This window comes from Canis lupus, chromosome 23, assembly GCF_003254725.2.
Source record: "Canis lupus dingo isolate Sandy chromosome 23, ASM325472v2, whole genome shotgun sequence".
In the NCBI taxonomy this organism is placed as follows: domain Eukaryota; kingdom Metazoa; phylum Chordata; class Mammalia; order Carnivora; family Canidae; genus Canis; species Canis lupus.
The window spans coordinates 3,356,555-3,384,106 of record NC_064265.1 but is presented as its reverse complement, the minus strand read 5'-3'; the positions used below and the strand labels follow the sequence as shown (position 1 = coordinate 3,384,106).

At 35.1% G+C, this 27,552-nt stretch overlaps 1 protein-coding gene across 46 annotated transcripts in view; it reads right to left on the bottom strand.

Moving 5' to 3' along the window:
• Nucleotides 1-27,552, bottom strand: part of CLASP2 (cytoplasmic linker associated protein 2) — a 178,053-nt gene that overhangs the window by 107,677 nt on the left and 42,824 nt on the right. For 35 of the 46 annotated variants that reach the window (XM_049099765.1, XM_025461432.3, XM_035704957.2 and 32 more), the window contains one exon: nucleotides 12,522-12,668. In XM_049099765.1, the coding sequence (XP_048955722.1) occupies nucleotides 12,522-12,668 (147 nt within the window). Of the gene's footprint in view, nucleotides 1-12,521; nucleotides 12,669-13,051; nucleotides 13,258-27,552 lie in introns of those variants that run through there. The other 11 variants (XM_025461451.3, XM_049099787.1, XM_049099789.1 and 8 more) reach the window with 2 other exon arrangements.

The window sequence follows — 27,552 nt, the reverse complement described above, 5'->3', positions numbered from 1 at the left end:
AAATAAGATACCTAACCATATTATCTTAACATCTTATACTACATTCCTTTATCAATCTCCTAATGTTTCATTTGTAATCTCTATACCCAATGTGGGACTTGAACCTATGACCCCAAGATCAACAGCAGCTCTTTTTTCTGACTGACTTGGCCAGGAGCCCTGGGTTTTTTTTTTTTTTTTTTTCCTGGGTTTGTTTTTAACAATAGGTTCCCTGATAGGAAAGTAAAGGCCTAGATTTTTACAATTTCTTCCCAATCTTTCACAGTTGTCTTGTCCAGCTCAGGCCACTGAACAGAAATTTCTTTAGGGACTTGTCCTTATCAAGTAGTTCCTAAACATTCAACAGTTCTCATAAAACAGCTTTCTTTACACATTCATTAAATATAGGCTGTTCACTTATATACCACTTGTTGCAAATTACTTTGTTACAGTAACAAAAGGAACGATTAGGCAAGTTTGAGAACAACTGGTTTCTGGAAACCATCTCCATGGGTGGAAGCCTGTGCAGATACCAGAGCAGAGCCAGTTGACAATTTCAGTGTGCTCAAGTGTGGAAGTCGGAAAATTTTAGAGAAATGGAAAACTGAAGGGGAGATCAATATGAAGAGTTACTATAGCATACAGGCAGTTTACAAAAGCTATAATATGTAGAAGAGAATGTTAACTCCAACACATTAACCCACCAACCACAGCACAATGTCAAAAACAGACATAGTGGAAATACAGAGCATCTAAACAAATCCCAAATAAAGCCAGAAAATTGTGCCATTGACTAAAGACATACAAAGGAAAGTCTAATTTTGAAAGTCACAATTCACTATGATTGTACTGCCTTAGTTTTATTATCCAGAGAGTTATGTCTTATGAGTTGGGTAAAATAACCTAGTGGGGAGGGTAAGTAGAGTAAAAATTACATGGCTTTTTAAAAAGTCCCACAGAATAATATAAAAAATAGTGAAAGGGAATAAAGGGGAAAGGAGAAAAAGTGAGTGGGAAATATCAGAAAGGGAGACAGAACATGAGAGACTCCTAACTCTGGGAAACAAACAAGGGGTGGTGGAAAGGGAGGTAGGCAGGGGGTGGGGGTGACTGGGTGACGGGCACTGAGGGGGGCACTCGGTGGGATGAGCACTGGGTGTTATGCTATATATTGGCAAATTGAACTCCAATTAAAAAAAAACTAAAAAAATAAAATAAAATAAAGTCCCAGAGAAGCAGAGACGAAAGGCTTCAAATATCACTAAATGCAGCCGTATGGCCAGTTCAGATGTGATAATTTGGTCTATAAACCTGGACATGGGCTTTACTAATTTCACAAGTACTGGTATGATTTTGAATAGTTAACCCCAATGTATCTCATTCTTACCTTTCAGAATCACTTAGCATAAGCAGAGCTGCTGCTAATGGGAGTGTTTTAAGTATGTGAATAGTATAAAGACAGGATATGCTGAGGTTGGTCTTGATCATCTCTTACATGTATTACAAGTAAACTTTTTTACAATTCTAGTTTGCCTAATGTTTCCCGTCCCCTTGGTTTTGATTGTGTGGCCAATAAAAGCAGAAAAAGGATCTCTGCCTAGTGGAATAATCTGCTGAATAAACTGTTCATTCTCATAATCATTACTCCATTTCCTGATCCAGCTTTAAGGTTTACCTAAAAAATACTATAAAATACTTTTAGCACCAGGAAAGAGCATGAATACCATAGGCGGAGGGTCAAAACGAGTGATGGGCTCTAATGTTAAATATTCCAAGAAAGTGGGGGCATCTGGGTGGTTCAGTCAGTTAAGTAACCGACTCTTGGTTTTGGCTCAGGTCATGATCTTAGGGTGGTGAGACTGAGCCCCACATCAGGCTCTATACTGGGTGTGGAGCCTGCTTCAGAGTCTCTCTCCCTCTGCTCTCCACCTCCTGAAGCACTCTCACTTTCTCTCAAAAAAATTAAAAATTAAAAAAAAAAAGGACAGTGAATGTACACACAAAGTGGAGATATATCTAAAAAAAAAGTTAGCAGGAGCACAAATAGAGGCTGCAGAGCTGAAGGGATGAGTAATGCTAGCTTCCAACTTGACTAAAGCTCTTTCAAATATAACTGGGTTAATAATTACACTGGAAGACATTGGGCAAAAACACAACAGAACAGCTTTGCTCAGTTGTCTAACTACTGTAAAACAGAGGTCAGTAAATTTTTTCTGTAATGGGCCAGAGAGAGTAATACGTATTGTAGACTTCGTGGGCCATATGGTTTCAGCTGCAATTATTCAACTCTGCCACTGTAGTGTGAAAGCAGCCACAGACAACATGTAAATGAATGAGCAAGGCTGTATTCCAATAAAGGTCTAATGATGGACACTAAAATTTGAATTTCATATAGTTTTCACATGTCACACAATATTATTCTTCTTTTGAGTATTTTTAATCATTTAAAAATGTAAAAAAACATGCCTAGCTCATGCATAAAACAAAAGCAGACAGGTGGCTGGATGTGGCCCCGGCTTAGTTTGCTGATCTCTGCTCTAGAACTCACCCTAAACTTAGTGGGGTGGAGATTAGAAGATTCTGGCACTCATGAGATAGCATGGTTTCTAGTATGCTAGACTGACTAGGGTAGGCACTCTCAGAAATTCCTAAATATTACTTAAGGGTTTAAGTATAAAGAGAAAACTTCATTCTTCTTAGTCCTTAATGACTAATAAGATGAAGTGCTAGATATAAAGGTGAATGAGACAAGGGGTAAAGCAGTATATTTCAGATACAGGAACAAGGGGAACAAGTCTCAGAGGTGGAAAGGGGCAGGTTCTTCTCTTGCTACAATGAAGAGACCAGCCCTGAAGAGAAAAATAAATGATAAAGAAACAGGGGGTAAATGTGGCTTAAACCCCAACAAAATTCATATAAAACCCATAATTTTTAGAGGGTTAATGAATGAGAGTATTACCAGTGCTTCTGAAGAGTGCTACCAAGAGACAGAAACAGTTTAATACAAGAGCCTTCTTTAAAGCAGGGCTGAAAAAGATACTCAGTTGCAACACAAGATTTTTATGCAAAAGGAGGAATTATTTCAGAAGGCAGAGCCCAGAGTTCAGTGCAAAATCAAGAAGAGAGGAAAATACTGGTTTAGAGAACCATACCCAAAGAAACCATGAAACCTTCATCAAAGGAACACTTACCAACCCTTAAGTAAGGGAACCTAACTACATGTTCCTGTTGGATTTGAAAATTGCTATGTCAGTGAACTTCTCATTCTTCCCCTTCTTATATGGAATGTCTATTATGGATATTCCGTCCTGATACCACCATTGTATGATGAGCATGTGGGGTGCAAGTAAGATGTCTTTTTAGTTAATAGGCCTCTGGACGGACAGCAGCATACCACAGAACCCTTTCATGTGACCTGATGCAGGCCACAAGATCATGGACTTTGAACCTGATGCTCTAAATTAGCCGAAACTTTTGAGAAAAGTACCTTGTGCGTAAAAGCATGTGAATTATTGTGGTCAGAGGACAAACTGCAATTGTTTGTAAGGATAGCTGTTAACAATTTCTTGAATTCTTCAATGCTCCTTCCACAATATGACTTTGCAGCTCTTCCCATCCAAGAATGGATTCCCTGGCCAACAAGTAGGGAGGAGTAACCTGGAATTCTTCAGTTGAGACAAGATCTAGGAGAGGCTGGAGAGGCCCCTGATTGGTGATTCCCCAGTTTTGAGCAGGAACAAATCACTGAGGAAAACTTCTACAAACCAAAGTTTGGGCCCAAAGAACTCCTATCAATTAAATTACTTCAAGCAACGAGTTCACCAAAAAGTTCAAATACACAAGGCAAACCATTAAAAACTAAGAGTCACAAGTACAAATAATAGACTCAGCACTATAGACATAGTCTAGTTATATACTACAGAATATGAATATAACACTTAGAGAAATAATGTAGACAGAACCACAAAGATACCAATCAACAAAAGGCACTAATAATGAATGAACTGATGAATTTGGGGAAGGATGTACTTGCCCTACCAGTTATCAAGATTTACAAAGCTAATTATGACAATAAGGTTTTAGTGCAGGAACAGACCAATTAATCAAATGAACAAAATAGAGACTTCAAAAATGACCCACAAAAATATGAAACTCTGATACATGACAAAGAAGTGATTCAACTCAATGGCAAAAGTAAAAACTATTAAAATAATAATGTCCTAAAGTTCAACGAAATGCTTAGACAATGGATTATCAAGAAAAAAGGCACTTCCTTACTAAATATTAAAACCAAGAGTAGACATTTTCATTCCCATGGGAGACGGTAGTTATCCAAATTCAAATCAAATATTCAACTACATACTCCAAAAACCAGAGACCAAAGAGCAAATACAATTACTCTCAGCACATATTTGTAAGACAACTAAGAGAAGACCAATAACACTTCAAACTTCAATCTACAATTGGGAAAATATGAACAACCAAGGCCAGCAATGTGAACTACAGAGTCCTAACTAGAGAGAAAAATCAGAGGAAACTGTACGGAGGATGAAGATCCTGGTAGTGGTGGAACACAGACCTCAACGAAGATTTCCCCCAAGACTCCCAGGTAAGTAGCACTTAGAAAGGAGAGGTATCCCTTTGAAGACTGGTGAATAAAAGAAAGGAAGAATGGGAAAATGAGGGCTCTAATGAAATAAGATACTAAAACAAAACTAGAAGTAGAAAGCCCCCGAGGTATCATTTAGTAAATAGCTGCCATTTCACCATACCAACAGAAGAGGGCATTCTTGAATGAAGAAACTAAAAAAAAAATCTTCCTGGTTTCAAAGAAATCACTTGTTACAAAAAAATATTCTTAGAATACTTGAGGAAATTTGAATATAGAATGGAATGGATTAAAAGGATGTGAATATATAGTTTAAGAATTTACAAAAAATAAAAGGGCCAGAAGGAACAAGTTAAATAACATCACAAAGAAATCAGACAAATCCAAACAAACCCAGACAATCTAAGACAACTGGTCCAGACGTTTCAAAAAAGTCATTATCGATGTTATGTGTAATGTTATTGGTAATGCAATTATTTTATACATAATATTATGGAATCCTCTTGTGTATAACAATGTTATTATGGATATAATGTAGCATTAGCATACCTCTAAGTCTTAGGAGCAGCATATTAAATATTTTATGGCTGGAATGTCATAATGTCTACAACTTACTTTCCAACTGAGATTTAAAAAAAGAATATACATGGAGATATTTTTATATAGAGAGTTAAAACAAATACGGCAAACACTAGTTGTTCAATCTAGCTGATGGGTGTTCACTGCATGATAACTTAGCTATATACTCAAAATTTTTCTTAATAAAAAGTTTGGGAAACCACTTACTATAAAGCTAGAGTAGATACAAAGATATAAGCTCTGGAAAAAAGAAAAGAAACTACAGAAAACTGAAATACATGCAACAGTATTCATTCAATGAAGTAAAGAATGTTTTCTTTAATTGCATGGACATTAATTCGCCAAGCATAAGAACATAAATTGAAAGGGATATATTGTCACTTTATACAAAAATAAATTCCAGATATATTGAACAAACTAAAAATAAAATAAAATAATGTTTTAGAATAAACTGGAAAACATTTGCATAGCACTGGACTGGACAATAGTCCTTTTCATTCAGGATAGAAAATTTGGAAGTCAAAAAGGACAGAACAGATATTTTACCTGCCATAACAGAAATTTTTAAGTTTTGTTGTAAAAACTCCACAAAGGAGACAGAGGAAATATTTATGACTTTCAACAAAAGAATAAAAGGTCTGAATATTTTATTTTATTTTATTTTTTATTTTTTTAAGGTCTGAATATTTTAAAAACTGTAATGAACTGATGAGCGGACAAACAGCCCAATTAAAACATGGGCAAATAACAACATGTAATTCACAGAAGAGGATATGCTAGTTTCATTAATGAATTTAAATATTCTGAACCTCAATAAAATAAAAACTCCAGGAAGGCAGGGTCTTTTACTTATGTTTTCCAGAGATCACAAAAGCAGCAGCATGCTAAAAGCTTTCAGAAAACATTTGCTCGCTGCTGGCAGGATGGATAAGTGGATGGAAAAATGCAAATTAAAAGAAAAAAAAAAGCATAATTTTTCACCTAATGACAATAATTAACGAGGCTATTACATTCAATGTTGGAAAAGGTAAAATAATATCTTTATTAAAATTAAAAACATACCCAATCTTTAACTGAACATTCAGAGGAATCTATTCCACAGATCAGAAGCACCACAATGTCCAAATATAAGTACATGGAGATCCACATTCCTTGTAATGGCATAAAGTTGTAGATAACCTGAATGACTCTGACTTAGAAACAGTTTATTACATCATGGTATGTCAATAATAATGGAATACTATATAGCTAATAAAATTATGTGAGAGTGGTCATTTTTGATGTTGAAAGATGAATGTTCTATGAAAAAAAGCAAGTTGCAAAGTGCTTACTAGTGTGTTTAATGTGGGCAAACATAAAATCTAATCTGAGTACCTACATAAATGAACATGGAATAAGATGTGTAAGGATACATATCAAGCTTAATACTGGCCACTGCAGAACAACAAGATTAGAGAGAGGCAAGATACTATTAGATTAAGCCTGTTGAAATACTTGTATCCTATTTACCTTAAAACTAAAGTTAAGAGAGCACCAGGGGCATGTGGGTGACTCAGGCGGTTGTCTTTTTTAAGATTCTATTTATTTATTCATGAGAGACATAAAGAGAGGCAGAGACATAGGCAAAGGAAGAAGCAGGCTCCATGTGGGGAGCCCAATGTGGGATTCAATCCCAGAACCCGGGGATCACGTGAGTCGAAGGCAGACATTCAACTGCTGTCCGAGTGTTTGACTCTTGATTTTGACTCCGGTCATGATCTCAGGGTCCTGAGATTGAGCCCTACATTGGCCTCTGGGCTCAGTGAGGAGTCTGCTTGAAGATTTTTCTCCATTTCTCTCTGCCCAACCATCCTACCCTCTCCCTAAAATAAATAATAAATCTTTAAAAAAGAAAAAAGAATAGTACCAGGGTTTCTTATGATGGATAGACAATGATGTGGGATTCATTGTAATTTAACAGAGAAAGACTACTGGCCAATCCCTACATTACAAACACCAATAATACTGTCTTGCTATATGGGATAAAATATGTATCACATGCAGTACTGGATAGGAGATGACCCAGAGATGAACCAAGAAAAAGCCTCTGGCTAACCACAGGATATTTGTTTCATCTCTGCTTATAACTGTCTTGTCTTGGATATATCATTTAACTTTCAGAGGCTCGGTCTCTTCACCTGAAGTGGAGCCAGATAATCTGTAAGATTGAGGGCTAAAATATTCTGGTTTAGTATCTTTCCTTACTTTAGGGGAAGAAGAAAGAAAACAAACACAACAAAAACAAAACACACAACAGAAAAGTTATTTGGTTTTACATAAAGTCCAAAAGCAAGAAATTGAGGTTTATCAGTTAAAAATCTTTTATTAAATACATACTGATTCTGGTGCTTTTTACTTTATTTTTAAAAAAGATTTATTTATTTATTTATTTATTTATTTATTTATTTATTTATTTATTTATTGAGATAGATAGATAGATAGATAGATAGATAGATAGATAGATAGATAATAGATAGATAGATATAGATAGATAGAGAACGCACAACCAAGGGTAAGGGAAAAGGGAAAGGAATAAGCAGACTCCCTGCTGAGCAGGAAGACCAGTACCCTGGGACTATGACTTAACACCAAAGGAAGAGGCTTAACCAACTGAGCCATCCAGGTGCCTCCTTTATTTCTTTTAAAGAAAACCAACTTTGTTGTTTGCATGAGGGGAGAAAATGGGAATGATTAGCATGGAAAATAGATATCTGGACATTCTTAATAAGACCTCAGGTCAGGCACAAATGAAGTAAAATAAATATATCAAAAAGATGACTAAGTATTCCCGAATTAGAAAAGGTGGTAATTACTTAATTATAAGATTTTAAACTATTTCAAAGTAGTCTTTGATATTAGATGGAAACAGTCTACTTGAATGAATGAGCAAGTGAGAGAGAACAACAGAACTTTGAGAACTAATGATTTAGCCAACGATGTGTCTCCATGATTACATACAAGCCTCAGTAACAAATGACTAACCCCCAAATCTGGTACTTACTACTTATTACAAAAATAACAATTATACTATCATCTAGTTCAACCTCTGTATTTTAAAAATACTAGCCAAACAGCCCGGGTGGCTCAGCTGTTTAGTGCTGCCTTCAGTCCAGGGCGTGATCTGGAGACCCAGGATTGAGTCCCATGTCAGGCTCTCTGCATGGAGCCTGCTTCTTCCCTCTACCTGTGTCTCTGTCTCTGTCTCGGTCTCTCTCTTTCTCTATGAATAAATGAATAAAATCTTTTTTTTTTAAAGAATACTAGCCAAAATAATCAGTACAGGAGAGTGATTTCAACAAGAAAATACTAAAAAGCATTTCTATTTACAATGAAAAAATTTCAGGTTTGCTTTAATTCCATTCTATTTGCTAACTATTGTACTAGGTGAGCTTTAAGATAACTGATTTATGGCTGCTTAAAGGTAGTGATCATTATTGTAGATTATAATCTCAGAGCTAAAGGCTCTAAAGAATCATTTACTCAGGGAGATTAGTGTGAGTGGCAGTATATCAAAGTAATTGTGCATTTTAATGCACTTTATTAGATGCATGGTACAAGTTAACTTCTCCAAACCTTAGTTTGCTCATCAGTCAAATTAGGATAATAAAGTGCCTAACTCTAGAGGTTTTGATTTAAATGAGAGAATATATGTGAGAATGCTCAAAAAATTAAAAAAAAAAGTATTACCTAAAATACTCAAGATAAAAATATTTTAAATAATCAGGTACCTTCAGCTATTATATTCTAGATCATTAACCCAAAAAAAAAAAAGAAAACGTGTTTACCTTAATTCCTATTATTACGCTATAAATGTTACTCAGAAAATAACAATTTAAAGGAATTCATTTTATCCTTATTCTAATTAGTAAAGCACAAAAGTAACACTTTTGACACCCACATAATATGGGTTTCTATAGTAATAATATATTGGTATGAAGCAACTCACATCCCTTTTTTTGGTTCTCCTGGACTTAAAGGCCACACCAGTACAGTATGAGTAAAACGGGATGGCATGCTGAGCCAAAGAACAAAGAAAAACTAACACACACTAAAGATTAAACACAGGTCCTACTGGCTTTAATTAATTGGATAGGATACTTTGCTAAAAATAGCATACATCTCTTTAATCTTGACATGTATCTCTGGGAGAGGTAAATTAAACTCTAAATTTTCAGAAGTAGATTCAGTCAGAATTCCAAAGAAGTTCACTTTATTTTTTATTTTGGTAATCTTACCTGAAAAAATATTTGCTAAACTCAGAGGACTGTGATAGGCTTACTCAACTAACAAAAACATACCCTCAACCTACGATATTCCTTTAATTAGGAAATAATCATACCTATCTGTATATTATATTCCTAGGAGTAGCAAATGAAATACCTAGACTGAATCCCCATATTCCATATAAATTTATGAGAAAGAAAATGTATAGTCTAGAAAGCAAAATAGTTATAAAGAGAGAAGAGGCAACCCAACCTTCAAGTATTTCAAGGTGTCATGTTAAATAATTCATCTTCTCTGCTTAAGTTACAAAGAGGCAGATTTTAATACAATATAAAATAGTATTAATTTATTCAGAATTGAATTTGGCTTATAATCTTCCTGAAGGACACTATGCCAAACTGAAAGAACACTAGAAATCCCTGTATCTTTTGATTCAATAAACTTGAGGGATTTATTCCAAGGAAATGACTGGAGAGGTGCTAAAAGATATACATAAAAGAATAATGGAATTGTTTATAACAGCAAAAAATACTGAAAGCAACCTAGATATTATTTAACCATGAATAGTTTTCAATTAATAATTTAAGATAATGAGAAAATGCTCCAGGTAAAATATTAGTAAGAAAAAAGCTATACAAAAAGATATGGTGAATGCTGCCAATTCTGTCCTCCTCCTGAAAAAACATGTGTAGGTATAAAAATGATTGGAAAATTAATTATGGAAGTAATTAGAAGTACATCATAATTTATCAGTTGATTATCCCACATGTAGTGGTACCGTAGGTGTTTTTGTTCTAAATTTTCATCCATGCCCACACATTATTTTAATCAGATGTTGAATAGTCATCCAACAGGAATATTATAAAAGGGGCTGCTATACTTGAATAGCAAATTGAACTATATGCCAATGTCCCCTTTAACACAAAGATTCTACAACTTTAAGGAAACTTTCTATAACTAATTTAAGAATCATTAAGCCTCTGCCAAGAACAGAAAATCTAAAGTTAAATTTTCAAAGGACTGACACCCAAGAAGAGCATTAATTTCTGAAGCATTATCAATATCCTCTGGCTAGTAGCTCTTTTCTTAGACAGAAAAATAGGCAGTGAAACTAAATGAACTGTGGCAAACAAAAGCAACAAACAAAAAAAATTGCAGAATGAATCTGCAATTGCCAAAAGAAGAAGGATGAGGAAGAGAAGGAAGAAGGAATGAAAGTATCACCCTTAATTTTTTATCAAAAGAGCCTCTGCTTAGATGGATGATATAATCTGTATGAGTGATTAATGGCTACTTATCACAAAAGCTACCTAGCAATTCTCATATCTGGTAGGACTACAAACCAGAGAAGGTGAGGTAGCATAAAGAAAATCTCTGTTTCTTTAAAAAGAATACCAGATTTTATCAATTCAATTAACATAAAAATTAAGTGAGCTTTGGTAGATAAACTACAACTTCAGTTTTCATCTATGAAAAGAAAACAAAACATGAAATACAGAGCTAATTACACACCAATGGCTCAGATTCACAAAAAATATTAAATATCATGTATTTAAAATACTAATTCATTTTAAGTCAAATAAGAACGTTTCATGAAGTAACTATATCATATATATCAGAAATCTATAATTCAAAAATCAAGATAAAAAAATTCCCCTTACAGTAATTCAAAGTAGTCATTTGTTACAAAAAAAGAAATCACAGAGATGTCATACTTTTTACCAGAGGTAAGAATGCATAATAGAAAATATCATGTAATAGGATATGATAACTAACATTTGGATGAGAATATATTCCTATAATTGTAAAAAACAAGAAGAAATTAAAATACTAATATTTAAATTATTCAAGATACCCAGATAAATCAGTAAGACATTTCTATTTCACAATATTTACCTACTTATTTATATGCATATAAATATATGTAAATATATGATATGTTTATATATAGATATATGAGTATGTATATATCATACCATCTTTCTTGATAGTTATATGGCACACTAAAGATAGTTAAAATATTTATGGTATTTTCCCTGCATTTAGAAAATCATATGACTTGAAATTAACGTTCAGTTGTGTAGAAAGATCAAGAGAACACAACTTAAAGACCTGGTCAAAATATACAACTTATGTTTCTTTCCTTTATGCTTTTAATAAAAGAGATTGAAGACCATTATTTTCCTACCAGTTATCATAAACAAGGAAAAATCTGTTTTCCCAAATGAAAACCAAAACGAAAGAAGAAAGAAAGAAAGAAAGAAAGAAAGAAAGAAAGAAAGAAAGAAAGAAAGAAAGAAAGAAAGAAAGAAAGAAAGAGAAAGAAAGAAAGAAAGAAAGAAAGACAGGCTAATGTCCTTTTAGCATTAAATATTTGCTTATTCTAATAGGATTCATTTTATCAGAAAGACCTGGCAGAAACTGGCACCTGAAAAGTACTCATGGTTTTATTAGAATATGAAAAAATACCCATAAAAATTTTTAAAAAGATAAACAATATGCTAGAAGTTCTAATATGATCAAAAAACAACTATGTGTTGTATAACTTCATAAAAACTGTTTTTTCCTGTTTATTATTATCTAATTCAGAAACCATTTTTAAGGCAATTTCACTTGACCACCACCCATTTCCCATTGTGACAAACGATTCAATACCCAGTATCTTCAACCATTTTTTCAACATTGAAATATTCAAGACTCACTACTAGGTGAATTTATAGAAATGTTACATAAATCAGTATTTCTTTAGCAACTATAGCACCCGAAAATTAACAGCCAAATTCTGAAAAACCTGCTCTCTCCCTAAAAACAAAAAAACCCAAATCCCAAAACTCCCTGAAATGTCTCCCTTTAAAATGACATCTGAAAAATGAATACTCTCGACTACATTAATCCACAGGAAACAGCAATATACAATATTTTAAAAACATTTTGGAAAAGGCAGCATATTTTTCTGTGTGTTGCAATAGACTCTCCAGATCTGCAATCATGCTGCAGCCATGAATAAACATATTCTACTGAAGTTCTAAGTATTATGTCCATATCAAGGGCATGAGGCATGCACATCAGATTTGAAATGGATTTACATTACCTCCAACCTTCGGGCCACCTGCTGAACCAGGCTTCCTTGCACTGTTGACAGGATTTCCGGATGTTTTAGGTGCAGGAACCTTGAAGGCTGAAGCACCTGATGATGGCCTATTTCCATCCACTGATTCTTCATCATCAAAGCTTTTATCTGCACAAAGCATTAAAAAAAAATGTATTTTAAGAGAACTAAGCTTTGCTCCATTTTCCATAAGACTCAAAAACCAAATAAAGCTGTATATAAAACCATTACTTTGTAAGATATAAGATATAAAAATAAAGCTCCTTTGAATATTATATATTGGTAATAATAATAATCCAGTATTATGTAAAATTTGATTGCAATATTGTATGTCTTGCCTATATATTAAGTCAAAACATAAAACCAAATATATTAACTCTAAGGATAGTAAAAAGCATTTTTCCTTTTTTTTTTTTTTTGCTACTCATGTAAGCATTTTCTGCCAGCTCCTCCCATAGTATATCTTCCAGCACACCCTGCCTTATTCCTTCCACCCAGATCCTGCAACTTACAATCACAGATCCGTTTGCAAATCAGTCGCCTCATTCCTCTGAAAGCTCTTAATTTCCCTCACCCTAGGATGCTCCCAATGGTTCACATGGCCAAATACAGTAGATTCAGTACTAATCAAAGATTCTATCAAAAATAGACAGAAACAACCACAGAACCACCACTGAGGTTTGTGCCGGCATTTTTCTTTCTCTTCCCTGCCCTAGGTGCTGTAACAGCCAATCAGCTACAAGGTGACATCATCTTATGGCAGCTACTGCCAGATGAAAGGTAAAAATTCTCCATGTATTTAAAAAATTATCTATGCAGCTGCAATTATTCTTTGCCTAAATTTCAAAGGCTTTCAATACAAAGGTTGATAAACCTAAATTTGTTTTCTCCTATTTAATTCACATGAAAATTAATACGAATATAAAATAAGGTTTTATGCAATAATCGTTATGCCGGGGTGCTTTTTATTGCATCAGTAAAACATGGAATATCAGAGTGCTCATTACTGTGTATAATTAATTCTGTAATCTTACAATTTGCTGTTTATTTAGGCCACAGAAACCAAACCAATTTGTTTTCATAAATGATTCTAAAATATCCTATCCAAAGCTCCTTTTAGAATATTAATGACCACACTAGTATCATCTCCTTGTATAAAATGGTACTCCCTCATCTCTCACAAAAAAAATCACAAGCAATATGCATTTACTCGTCGAAGAAGATGGTTTTCTCTAGGACCCTGCACAAACCAACCATGACAAACAAGATGGGCGAGGCAGAGAAGCAGATTTACCACAGGCTTCAGATCAGTATGTCAGAATCTTTTCCTTTCAAGTCGCTCCTCCTTACCTATGCAAATTCCCAAATCAACTAGAATGAAATCATTACTACAAAGGGAAACTTCAAGTCCAACTATTAAATATATTTTAAAGAAAATTTACCAAACAAGTGATAAGACTTTTATTTGGGAAAAAGAAAACCAAAATAGACACACACCCATATAGAGCCACATTCCATTTCAGTGTTTTTTTTTTTTCTCTTAAATAGCACGATTTATAAGAAAAAAAAGGATCTTCAAGACTTTTTTTTTTTTTTTTTTTTTTTTTTTACCCTTTTTTAGCATAATACTATTAAGGAGTCAGTCAGGATCAGTTAAAAACCTATGCTCTATATAGACTGCTTTATTAAAAACACTAATACAATCCCAAATAAACTTTTTTTTGCCACTACTATAAAAAAATATATAGCTAAGAGAGACGGAGTAAACACACAAATCTACAGAAAGGTAGGTACTGAAACACCGAGTAGCCAGAAGTTTCCATGGAAACAGTGTTCTGTTCCTACATACACATGAAGAATAAATGTCTCTACCACTTAAAAAAAAATTAACTCTTAACATTCTCAAACTACTAAGAAATTAAGTTTTAACTTTTTATCAAAATAAGGTAGACAAAAGTATATAAATCATAATTATTCAGCTCAATGAATTTTCACAAAACAAACATGCCAGTGTAACCAGTCTCCAGACCAAGAGATCATTATCAGCCCTATTGCTGATCTTACTGACATCCTCAAAGTCATTATTTCCTACCAAAGCTAACTAACTAGTCTTGACTTCTAATTCCATTGTTGGCTTTGCACATTCTTGAGCCTTACATAAAAGAAATCATATAATATCTACTCTGGTATTTAGCTTCTTTTCACTCAATATGATGTTTGGAAGATTCTATTTCATTGCTTATAGTTTTCTAGTGTACTACAATTTAGTAATATCCATTCTGTTGATCGACCCTTGAGTTGTTGCCAGTTTGAAATTAATATAATAGTGCTCCTAAGAGGTAAGCAAACACAGTTAAAGGGTTCTAAGAATTTTAAGGATTATTGTGGAAGTAATAAACACATTATTTTTTATTGAGTAAGTCAGACATACATATTGTAACCTCCAGGATAGCTGTACTGGACCAACAGCTGAGCATCACCTGGCAGTTTCTTAAAAATGCAAATTCTCCACGTTGAAGAACTGGAGGGTATTATGCTGAGTGAAGTAAGTCAATCGGAGAAGGACAAACATTATACGTTCTCATTCATTTGGGGAATATAAATAATAGTGAAAGGGAATATAAGGGAAGGGAGAAGAAATGTGTGGGAAATATCAGAAAGGGAGACAGAACGTAAAGACTCCTAACTGTGGGAAACGAACTAGGGGTGGTAGAAGGGGAGGAGGGCGGGGGGGTGGGAGTGATTGGGTGACGGGCACTGGGGGTTATTCTGTATGTTGGTAAATTGATCACCAATAAAAAATAAATAAATAAATAAAACTTTAAAAAATGCAAATTCTCTGGCCCCAACAGAAATCTAATGATCAGGAACTCTGGAGATGGGAGCCCAGCATTCTGTGTACTAAAACCCTCCTAGTGATGCTGATGCATGGCCAAGTTTAAGAACCACTGCTCTACAGCATGTACTGGCAAATTTTCTTTTTTTAAAGGGTCATATAGTAAATATTTTAGGCTTTGTAAACCATACATGTAATCTCTCTGTACAGCTACTCAATTATGCTATTGTAGTGCCAAAGCAGTGATACGTGATATGTAAACAAATGGGTGTGGCTGTTTCAACAAAAAAAATTTTTTTTTTTTGTTTCAACAAAATTTTATGTACAATAGGAGGGTACTGGATTTAGCCCGTAAGCAACAGTTTGCCAATCCCTGCTCTACCATAAGCACTAATATAAGAGTAACTGTATACATAAATAATAGAAGAAAAAATTTTAAATCTAATTAACTGAAAAGAAGTAGGAAGTGGATAAAAAGAAGGATAGAAACAAGTGGATGAAATAGAAATAGAAGACAATGGGACAAAAATGAAGCCAAATATATCAATAATTACCTGAAAAGTAAAGGAACTAAACATTCCAAGTAAAGACCAATATTGAATTTTTTAAAAAGGTATACTTTATGAAGTCACAAAGAAGTTAAATGTAAAGGGATGCCTGGGTGGCTCAGCGGTTGAGCATCTGCCTTTGGCTCAGGATGTGATCTCAGGGTTCTGTGATCGAGTCCCTCATCGGGCTCCCTGTGGGGAGGCTGCTGTTCCCTCTGCCTATGTCTCTGCCCCTCTCTCTTTGTGTTTCTCATGAATAAATAAAATCTTTTTAAAAAATAGTTAAAGGTAAAATGATGGACTATGGCAAATACCAAACAATAGAAACTTGATGTAGCTATTCTAATTTCAAACAAAGCAGTTTGATGAAGTATTACTAGAGATAGACTCTTAATAATCCTAAAGGGGGGGGGTGTCAATCCAACAGGGGGGAAAAAATCAAAACCCTGACTTTTTATGTACCCAGTAACACAGCTTCAAAAACATAAAGCAAGACAGAACATATCTACAGAACATATCTACAGAACATATCTACAAGCGGAAAATTTTTATCACTTCTAATAACGTTCCATCTTTTCTTGACTATAAGCTAAAAGAATTCATAAAAATGAATTCATCATCCTAAGTCCTCAAAAATGTTTCGTAATTTAGAGATTATAAATATTCTAGGCTTAAAAATATTTTCTTAACTGTAAAATATTCAGACCAAATCAGTTATATTTCTCCCTAGTACCTATCATTTCCTGAAATAATAAGAGTAAACCAGAAGTTGGACTGAAACGGAACAGAAATGTGTTGTTTACCCTATAACCCCACTGCCTAGACAAGATTCCCAGGATAAGTATCATAGTTAGCCATTCTTTCTACCTTTGCTCCTTTTGAGCTTGTTTTCAACATAACGTCCTGAGTTGAACAAAGGCACATCACACCATTGCTCAAAATGCTCTTATGAGTCCAAAAAAAGGTACCAGTACTCCAAGATCTTCAAGATCTTAGATACCACGTATGTGATTCGACTTGCTGCTTCCAGCTTTTGCTCCAATCCAGCCCCACCAGTTTCCCTGACTCCTACAAAGGACTCTGTACTTGTTCCCTTTGCCTAGAAGCTCTTCCCCTCCATAGCCAGTCTGTTTACTCACCAACTTCAGATCTTTATTCTTCTATCACTTCCTCAATGAGGTCATCTCCAGACACTAAAATCATAAACTTTCCAACATCCTAACACTACTGATCTATCCCTACCTTCCTGCTTCATTTCTCTCTTTAGCACTTACCATCTATATATTGTACTTTATTATCTGACTCTTCCCACTGAAATGTATTATCTAATTAGAGTAAGAAGTTTTGTCTATTTTGTCCACTGCCATAACTCTGACATGTGAACAATGCTTAGAAGGACCTTCGGTCTCCAGGTTATTGAAACAAAACTCCAAAGGCAAACAACTACAAATACTGAATAGAATAGATATTTTAAAAAAAAATCTTCCTTAAAACAATTAAGTACCTGACAAAATAGTAAGAAATAGGGGACAGAGTCAGTACATATGAATTTCTGTTCTGAAGGCTTTGTGGAACAAAGGGAACAGGATTTGGAACCTACATAAAAAAGATACAGAATCTAATAGGAAACTCCTCCCACCAAAAGCTGGTATACCAAACAACTATACTCTTTTTTTGTTTTTTTTGGTTTTTTTTGTTTTGTTTTGTTTTGTTTTGTTTTTTACTATACTCTTAAGGTTGAAGTGAACCATAAGTAAGCTCTTATCTTCTTAAACTTTTTATTCTTTTCCAATTTTTCTCAAAAGAGAACAACAGAGAAGTAAATCAAAAGGAGTATGTCATTAAGGTCAACTGCTTGGACAGTCAAGAAGACTTAAGCCCTAGGAACTTAGTAGGCTCACACTGGTAGTGCACCTACTCCCGAGAAACAGCTAAGGCAAATGAAAAATCTTCCTGGAATAAAGTCTCAGTCCTCATATTATATGCACAAATAATTTTTGAAGGGTCACTTGGCATGACAGAAAACAACAAACCATTAGCAAGAATAAAGAAATAGAGAACAGGAACAGATCCACTAAAAATCCTAGAATTATCAAGCACAGATTATAGGGGTGCCTGGGTGGTTCAGTCAAACATCTGCCTTTGGCTCAGGTCATGATCCCAGTGTCCTGGGATTAAACCCTGGGCATCCAGCTCCCTGCTCAGTGGGGAGTCTGCTTCTCCTCCATCTTTCTCTGCTGCTCCCCCTGCTTGTGCTCTTTCTTAGAGCACAAAAATCTTAAAAAAAAAAAAAACTTTACTACGCAAGCTTGAAAATAATTTCAAGGATCAAATCATTTAAAAAGTGACAGATATTTTTAAAAAAGATTTATTGAAAGAGAGAGGAAGAGAGTATGAGAGTGTGCATGGTGTGAGTGAGGAGAGGGGAATAGGGAGAGAGAATCCTCAAGCAAACTCCCTGCTGAGCATGAAGCCTGCAATGCAGGGCTCAATTCCAGGACCCTGAGATCATGATCAGGGCCAAAACCAAGAGTCAGATACTCAACCGACTGAAGTCAACCAGGTGCCTTAAGAAGTGACAGATTTTTAAAAACCACCAAACAGACCTTCTAGAAATAAATATATAATGCTTGCTTCAGTGGGCAAGCAAGATAGATTATATACAGCTCAAGTGAACTGGAAGATAAATCAGAAAAAAAAAAAATCACCTGGGATACATATGGTAGGTACTTTAATATTTACTGAATAAAAAAGGATTAAATACAGAAGGCATGATTATGTTGATACTCCAATGTTTTAAAAAAAAATTACTATGGTTTGGTGCAGAAAATGAACAAGATGAACTTATTAAAAAGTACCAGAGGATAAAAACTAATAAAGTAGCAGGCTACAGTGGTTATGTGTGTGATGGGAATGGAAAAGGAGGAGAGAGAAAGAAGAGTAGCTGATAAGAATAGAAGAAAAAGATGGAGATAACAGTCGGAGAGGAAAAAGAAATGGCAACAGAATAAGGAACATGATGGAAATAAAGGAGGAAATGAAGGAGTAGGGAAGAAAAGAGCAGGAGAAGGAAGGGGATAAGGGTAGTAGGGGTGAGGGCAGATGGAAAGAAATAAAAAGAAGCCCAACTAGAATAAGGCTCTACCCTTTCTTGCCTTCTTGTAATAACAGGACACTGTTCTCAGCAAGCACTGAAAGATGATATGCCTACAATCCCTTATCTGCAATGACTGAAAGTCAGTAAATTCTAAGAGTCCAGCTTTAGCGTGTTTTGTCTTTTTTTTTAACTCCAGTGTAGTTAACACCCAGTGTTAAACTAGATTCAGGTGTACAATATAGTGGCTGAACAATTCTATACATTATTCAGTACTCATCATGATACATGTACTTTTAATCCCCTTCACCTATTTCACCCAATCCCCACCCCCACCCCCTCCGCTATCTCCCCCCTGGTAACCATCAGTTTGTTTCCATAGTTAAGAGTCTGTTTCTTGGTTTGTCTTTTTCTTTGTTCCTTTGTGTTATTTCTTAAATTCCACATTGGAGTGAAATCATATATTTGTCTTTCTCTGACTGACTTATTTCACTTAGCATTATACACTCCAGATCCATCATGTTGTTGCAAATAGGGAGTTTATTCCTTTTTATGGCCGAGTAATCTTTATATATTCTGGATGCTAACCCTTTATTGGATGACATTTGCAAATATCCTCACCCATTCCATAAACTGTCTTTTAGTTTTGTTGATTCTTCTAGGATTTTTATGGTTTCAAGTCTCACATTTAGGTCCTTATTCCATTTGAGTGTATTTTTGTGTATGGTGTAAGAAAGTAATCTAGTATCATTCTTTCACATGTAGCTGTCCAGTTATCCCAATATCATTTGTTGAGGAGACTGTCTTTCCCCAATGCATATACTTGCCTCCTTTGTCAAAGATTGATTATAATCATGGATTTCTGAGGTTTCTATTCTGTTCCACTGTGTCTATTTTTGTGCCAGTACCATACTATTTTAATCACTACAGCTTTTTTGTTGTTTAAAGATTTATCAAATAAAATAAAATAAAATAAACATTTATCTATTCATGAGAGACAGAGATAGAGAGAGGCAGAGACACAGGCAGAGGGAAAAGTAGGGTCCCTGTGGGGAGCCTCATGCAAGACTGAATCCCAGGACCCCAGGACCACAATCTGAGCCAAACGCAGATGCTCAACCACTGAGCCACCCAGCTGCCCCAATCACTACAGCTTTGTAGTGTATCTTGAAATCTAGACTGTGATACCTGCAATTTTAGTCTTCTTTTTCAAGACTGCTTTGGCTCTTTGGAGAATTCTGTGGTTCCACACAAATTTCAGAACTGTTTGCTCTAGTTCTGTGAAAAATGCTATTGGTATTTTGAGAGAGATTGCATTAAATGTATAGATTGCTTTCGATAATATAAGCATTTTAACAGTATTTGTTCTTCCAATCACTGAGCACAGAATATCTTTCCATTTGTTTTGTGTCATCTTCAATTTCTTTCATCAACGTTTTATAGTTTTTCAGAGTACCAGTCTTCTACCTCCTTGGTTAAGTTTAATACTAGGTATTTTATTATTTTTGGTGTAACTGTACAAGGGACTGTTTTCTGAATTACTTTCTGCTGCATCATTAATGTATAGAAATGCAACAGATTTCTGTACATTAATCTGGTATCCTTTGACTTCACTGAATTTCTTTACCGGTTTTATTTAGCAATGTTATGATAGAATCTTTCGGGTTTTCCATATATAATGTATCATCTTCAAATAAGTTTTATTTTTTCTTATAGTTTAGATGCCTCATTTCTTTTTCTTGGACTTCCAATACTATACTGAATAAAAGCGGTGAGATAGGACATTCTTTTCTTTTTCTGGATCTTAAAGGAAAAGCTCTCAGTTTTTTAACACTGAGTACGATGTTAGCTGTGGATTTTTCATATATGGCTTTTATTATATTGAGGCATATATTCCCTCCAAATCTACTGTTAAGAGTTTTTACCAAAAATGGATGTTGTACCTGGTCAAATGCTTTTTCTGTTGTCTACTGAAATGATCTTATGGTTTTTAACCTCTCTTGTTGATGTAATGTATCATGTTGACGGATTTGTAAATATTGAACAAGCCTTACTTCTCAGGAATAAATCCCATCTGATATGCTAAATGATTTTTAATATTGCTGGATTTGATTTACTAAAATTTTGTTGAGGATTTCTGCATCTACGTTCATTAGAGATACTGGCCTGTAGTTCTCTTTTTTAGTGTCTTTATCTGGTTTTGGTATCAGAGTAAAGCTGGCTTCATAGAATAGATTTGGAAGCTTTCCTTCCACTTCTATATTTTGGAATAGTTTGAGAATAGGTGTTGTCTTCTTTAAATTGTTTCATCTTTTTAAATTCATTTGGTAGCAAAATCTAAATTGATCTGAACTTCGCTTAGGCAAAATATGTGAACTGACATGAAGCTATTTATTGTCTTTATTTCACTCATTGTGAATCTGCATATATTTAACTATAAAAATATTAATGTGCTTGATTGCAAGGTACGACCTCAGACCCAGCTGGAGTTGTATCATATATGGTTTATGAGCACTACTTTTCTAAATTCTGACCTATTCAGAATTCTAAAACATAGCTGGTCCCCAAGGTTTCAGGTAGGAAACTGTAAATTTATATGACCATAAGCAAATCCCTTCCGTTTTTTCTTTTTCCCTTCAAAGTAAAGCCATATATTCAAATTGCTATTCAAACTTTCCACTTCATTCTTATGGGTATATGTGTTCCAAAACCTGAAATTTCTGTATCTGAATTCACATAAAGAATGAAAAACTGCTCCATTTTTACATGCCAATCAAAAGATAAAGCCAGGGACGCCTGGGTGGCTCAGCGGTTGAGCCTCTGCCTTTAGCTCAAGGCGTGATCCCAGTTAGGGGATCGAGTCCCACATCAGGCTCCTGTGGGGAGCCTGCTTCTCCCTCTGCCTATGTCTTTGCCTCTGTGTGTGTGCCTCTCGTGAATAAATAATAAAATCTTAAAAAAAAAAGATAAAGTCAAAACTTTATATCATATCTCATTAAAAAAATCCATTTTGGGTGGCCTTTCTTCAGTAAACCAACTAGTTAAGAAAGAACAACCCACAACACCATCAAATTTCATGCACAAATATACTGTTTCATATTAAGTAGCTTCTTATACCAAAGTTCCTCTTTCCTCTTGAAGCTATATCCTTCCTTATTCTAATTAAAACATTGAGTAAGAGGACTTTGGATTCCTGAATGCTTTTACTCTCTTACATATCTAACAATGACCATGATCATATGTAACAGGTCAATTAGTAACTGAGATTAGGAAACAATAATTTCTATAAGCTATGGTACCATAAGTGTCTCAGAAAAGTCAAGTTTTAATTGCCTGCACTCCTCACTCTGCTTTTACAATAGAATACTCTCCTTGGCTTTCCTCTGACTTCAAAGGTCCCTCTAGCTCAGTCTCTTCCTCCTTTATCCAATCACTAAATGTTGAATATCTTCCTTCCTTCCAGACTACACACTTTCTAAATGCCTTCAACTATTCTCAATAGTTTAAAAAACATCTATATGCTCACAACTCTCAAATCTTTGTCTCTAGCTTATACCATCTCTAAATTCCAGACCTAAATATTCAACTGCCCTACTAAATATCTCTCCCCATTGATATCTTGAAGACATCTCTAATCTGACATACATAACCTAACACCAATACCATCTCCAAACTTGTTCTCTGTTCTCCCCAAGTCTACCTCTATCACAGTAAATGACATCACCATCTATTTAGCTATTCAAGCCCATGATGTAGGAGCCCCATTCCAAGTTCTCTGCCCCACATCGATTATTCTTTTTTTAAGAGACTTTTTTTTTTAATTTTTATTTATTTATGATAGTCACACACAGAGAGAGAGAGGCAGAGACACAGGCAGAGGGAGAAGCAGGCTCCATTCACCGGGAGCCCGACGTGGGATTCGATCCCGGGTCTCCAGGATCGCGCCCTGGGCCAAAGGCAGGCGCTAAACCGCTGCGCCACCCAGGGATCCCCCCACATCGATTATTAATAATTCTTGTTGTATATAACTCCAAGTTATATTTCAATTCCACCTAATTTATTTTTATTTCTGGTGCCATTCCTAATCTAAGACCAGTATCTTCTCTGCTTGTACTGCTACAACTTAACTGGTCTCCCTGCTTCATTCTTGAACTTTCAAACAGAGTAGGCAAAGAGATCACCTAAAAATGTAACTTGGACCGGTGGCTGCTGAAACTGAAAAATGAAAGGCTGATGGGGAACTTTATAAATAATAGATCAAGTTGACAACACCTGAACCCATTGTTCAATACTAATATACAAAAAAAGACCATCAGGCACTGTATGGCTTCTGATAAAAATACATAACACCATCTATAAAAAATGTGTGCCAAAAACTGCCCAAGAAACAAAAACAAAAAAATTAGGCCTGATTCTGATCAAGCCATTAGGAGAATTTTCAATTTTCAGGAAATAAAGGGGATATAAAAACCTTAAAAAACAAAAACATAAAACCACCATGGCAATGTAATCATCAAAATCTAGTATGTGGTAAAACTTTACCTGATATATTTTTTCAACAAATTAGTGGCAAGAGGAAAAAAAGAGAGACATCTGCTACAGATGAATAGAGCATTAAGTGATTTATCAGCCAATTAGAATGGTCAACCTTGTTTGAATTAAAATTCGACTGTAAAAATAAAAATAAAAATAAAAATAAAAATAAATAAAATTCGACTGTAAAAACATATTTAGGACACAACTGAGTAAATCTAAACACTGAATATTTGATACTAAGGGTTAATTTTTTAGATATGAAAACTGGTTGTCAATAAAAGATTTCCTGGTAACTAACAAACAAAACCTCTAATTGTCTCTTAAAAAGATGTTTTACTTTACGTGTGTGAGTGTACATACATATGTGTCCACACACAGATACGCCAATCCAGCAGGATAGGTAAAGCTAAGGAAAGATGGGTAGGGATAGAGATGAATAAAGATTGGTTATGTATTGATAATTTCTTGAAACTGTATAGTGGGTAGTAATGGAGGTTTGTCACAATATTCTCTATTTCTGGGTATGTTTGAAATTCTTCCTTAAAAGAACTATGACAATTTGAATCGCTTTGCTCTCTTGCTTAAAACCCTGTAATGGAACCCCAATAAAATTATTAGAAATATATTAAGACCACAGAAATGAGGCAGGACAAAGTATATGAAACCAGCATGCAAAAAAATAGTAGCAACAAGTTCTCATAAAATGCAAATTAAAAGGATGAAAAGCTTTTGAAAAATAAAACCACTGCAGAGTTGCAACTCAGAATTCTTAGAAGCAAATTGAAACAGCAGTGAGAATTGGTCTACCTTGTAGGACAGAGAAGTGATACTCTCTCTAAGCTACCAAGGACAGGAATGATTTGCAAGGAACCACTGAAAATCCCTATGAAATGATTTCATCATTAAGGTCTTCCAATTCCCAACTCAGAAAGCTCAATACTTTATATACAAGTATGCGTGTGCATGCTTACATATGTGCATGTGTGCGCACGCACACACACACACACAATTCTGTAAAATAGAACCTCCAGAAAAGGGGAAAAAAGTTCTTGTAATCGCATAAACTTTTATTTGCCAAAATTAAAATTTAATAGAAGGATTGGGGATCCCTGGGTGGCGCAGCGGTTTAGCGCCTGCCTTTGGCCCGGGGCGCGATCCTGGAGACCCGGGATCGAATCCCACGTCAGGCTCCTGGTGCATGGAGCCTGCTTCTCCCTCTGCCTATGTCTCTGCCTCTCTCTCTCTCTCTCTCTCTCTCTGTGACTACCATAAATAAATAAAAAATATTAATAAAAAAAAAAAAGTTTAATAGAAGGATTGGATGAGAAAGTTAAGGAGAACCCCTAGAATACAAGGGAAAAGAGAAAGACATAAAAGTTAAGAGACAAAAACATAATGGACAATGAATCAACACAGGAGGTTCAACTGTGTTGACTGTAACAATTTTGTAAGGAGAGACTAAAGCTAATGAAGGGGAGAAATTTATCAAAAAAATAAAAGAAGATTTCTCAGAGCCAAAGAAAATCACCAGCTTTAAGAAGTAAAATAATCAAACAGTAAACATTTACAATGTATTCAACTTAAACTAAAACAAAAAATTCTAGTGAAATGACTAGAAATTAAAAATCCAAGTGCTTCAAAACAATGGCCAAATTTTAATATTCTCACAAAGATGCTGCGTTTTGAGGATCACAATTAATCTTAAATTGTTAAGAATTTTATTTAAAAAATAAGGTCCATCTCATATAAAGTTTAAAATAGACCAAGAAATTTCATAATATCTCTTACTTAGCTTTCTAGGTAGGTATTAACTCACTAGTTAAAAACCTGCTTGAAAACTTTTATTCTTTTCTTTAAAGGAACCCATTAAAAATTTAAGACCTCTGATAGTTTAATGAAATTAAGGGGCAGACACAATTTATTACTTGGTATTAATAAAATTTAAAACAACATATTTCATGATACCCATAATATCAAAGTAAATAATAAATGACATTCATAATAAGGTTTATTTTTTTAAGATTTTTAAATTTATTCATTTGAGAAAGACAAAGAAAGTAAGAGCACAAGCAGGGGGGAGGGGGCAGCGAGAGAGGGAGAAGCAGACTCCCCACTGAGCAGGGAGCCCAACAACCATGATGTGGGGCTTGATCCCAGAACCCTAAGATCATGACCTGAGCCACAGGCAGAGGCTTAACCAACTGAGCCACCCAGATGCCCCAATAAGGTTTATTTACAACCTTCACAAAAAGTCATTTTGGGTAAATTTTCATGACAACTATAGTTGGTCATAATAGCTGTCAAGAACATCAACTATACATTCTACACATACCAAAAAAAAAAGATGTAAACCTTTTCTTGAAGAATCAGGTTCATCAGCAATATCATCTTGGAGAATATGCTGTTACTGGTGCCCCAAGACCTTGCACCCAGATGGGTAAGGTGGTCTTCTGTTTCAAGAAGGCTAAGATTTTCTACTGCCTAAATTGCTGAATGCCTAATCTTTTGTTCCTTGTTATTTACTTTTTTTCCTTGTTTTCCCCATTATCACTGTTTCTAGAGAAAAAGTTTGGCCTTTTTGCTACTAAATTAAAGGGCTGCTTTCTTTCAGTGATTTGTGTTAACCCAATTCTAGCATAGCACAAAGAATATTCCAGGGTATAGAAGATGAGATATTTACTCAGCACTAATTTCTTGCTATTATTCCTTTCCCACCGAATCAGCAGTCATATGTCAGTTTGGAGTGGTCTAGAAGGCTTACCTCTAGAAAGTCAAGGTTATACAATCACTTATATGTTTTTTAAAAGATTCATGTTTGGGGAAAAAATGCTCAATATCACTCACCATCAGGGAAATACAAATCAAAATCACAATGAGATACCACCTCACACCTGTCAGAATGGCTAAAATTAACAAGTCAGGAAATGATAGATGTTGGCGAGGATACAGAGAAAGGGGAACCCTCGTACACTGTTGGTGGAAATGCAAGCTGGTGTGGCCACTCTGGAAAATAGTATGGAGGTTCCTCAAAAAGTTGAGAATAGAGCTATCCTGTGACCCAGCAACTGCACTACCAGGTATTTACCCCAAAGATACAAATGTAGTGAGCTGAAGGGGCCATCTGCACCCCAGTGTTCACAACATCAAACTATGGAAAGAGCCATGATGTCCACTGACAGCTGAATGGATAAAGATGATGTATGATGTGTGTGTACACACACACACAATGGAATACTACTCAACCATCAAAAAATGAAATCTTGCCCTTTGCAATGATGTGGATGAAATGAGAGGATATTATTCTAAGCAAAGTAAATCAATCAGAGAAAGACAATTATCATATGATCTCACTCGCGTGTGGAATTTAAGAAACAAAAGAGAGGATCATAGGGAAAGAGAGGGAAAAATTAAATAAGACAAAATCAGGGAGGGAGGCAAACCATAAGAGACTCTTAGCCACAGGAAACAAACTGAGGGTTGCTGGAGGGGAGGGTGATGGGGAAATAGGGTAACTGGGTGATGGACATTAAGGAGGGCACGTGATGGAATGAGTACTGGGTGTTTTTTTTGTTTTTTGTTTTTTTTTTAAATTTTTGTTATTTATTTATGATAGTCACAGAGAGAGAGAGAGAGAGGCAGAGACACAGGCAGAGGGAGAAGCAGGCTCCATGCACCGGGAGCCCGACGTGGGATTCGATCCCGGGTCTCCAGGATCGCGCCCTGGGCCAAAGGCAGGCGCCAAACCGCTGCGCCACCCAGGGATCCCTGTACTGGGTGTTATATAAGATTAACGAATCACTAACCTCTACCTCTGAAACTAATAATACAGGATATGTTAAGTAATTGAATTTAAATAAAAAATTTAAAAATATTCATGTTCGAAAGAACAGAGTGTATTGAAATGTTGTAAGTGTAGAAACAATCTATTTGCAACAAAACCTTGTTTCTTTCTAGCCACTCTGCAGCAATAACACCAAAGGGCAAATTCCTCCCATGAGC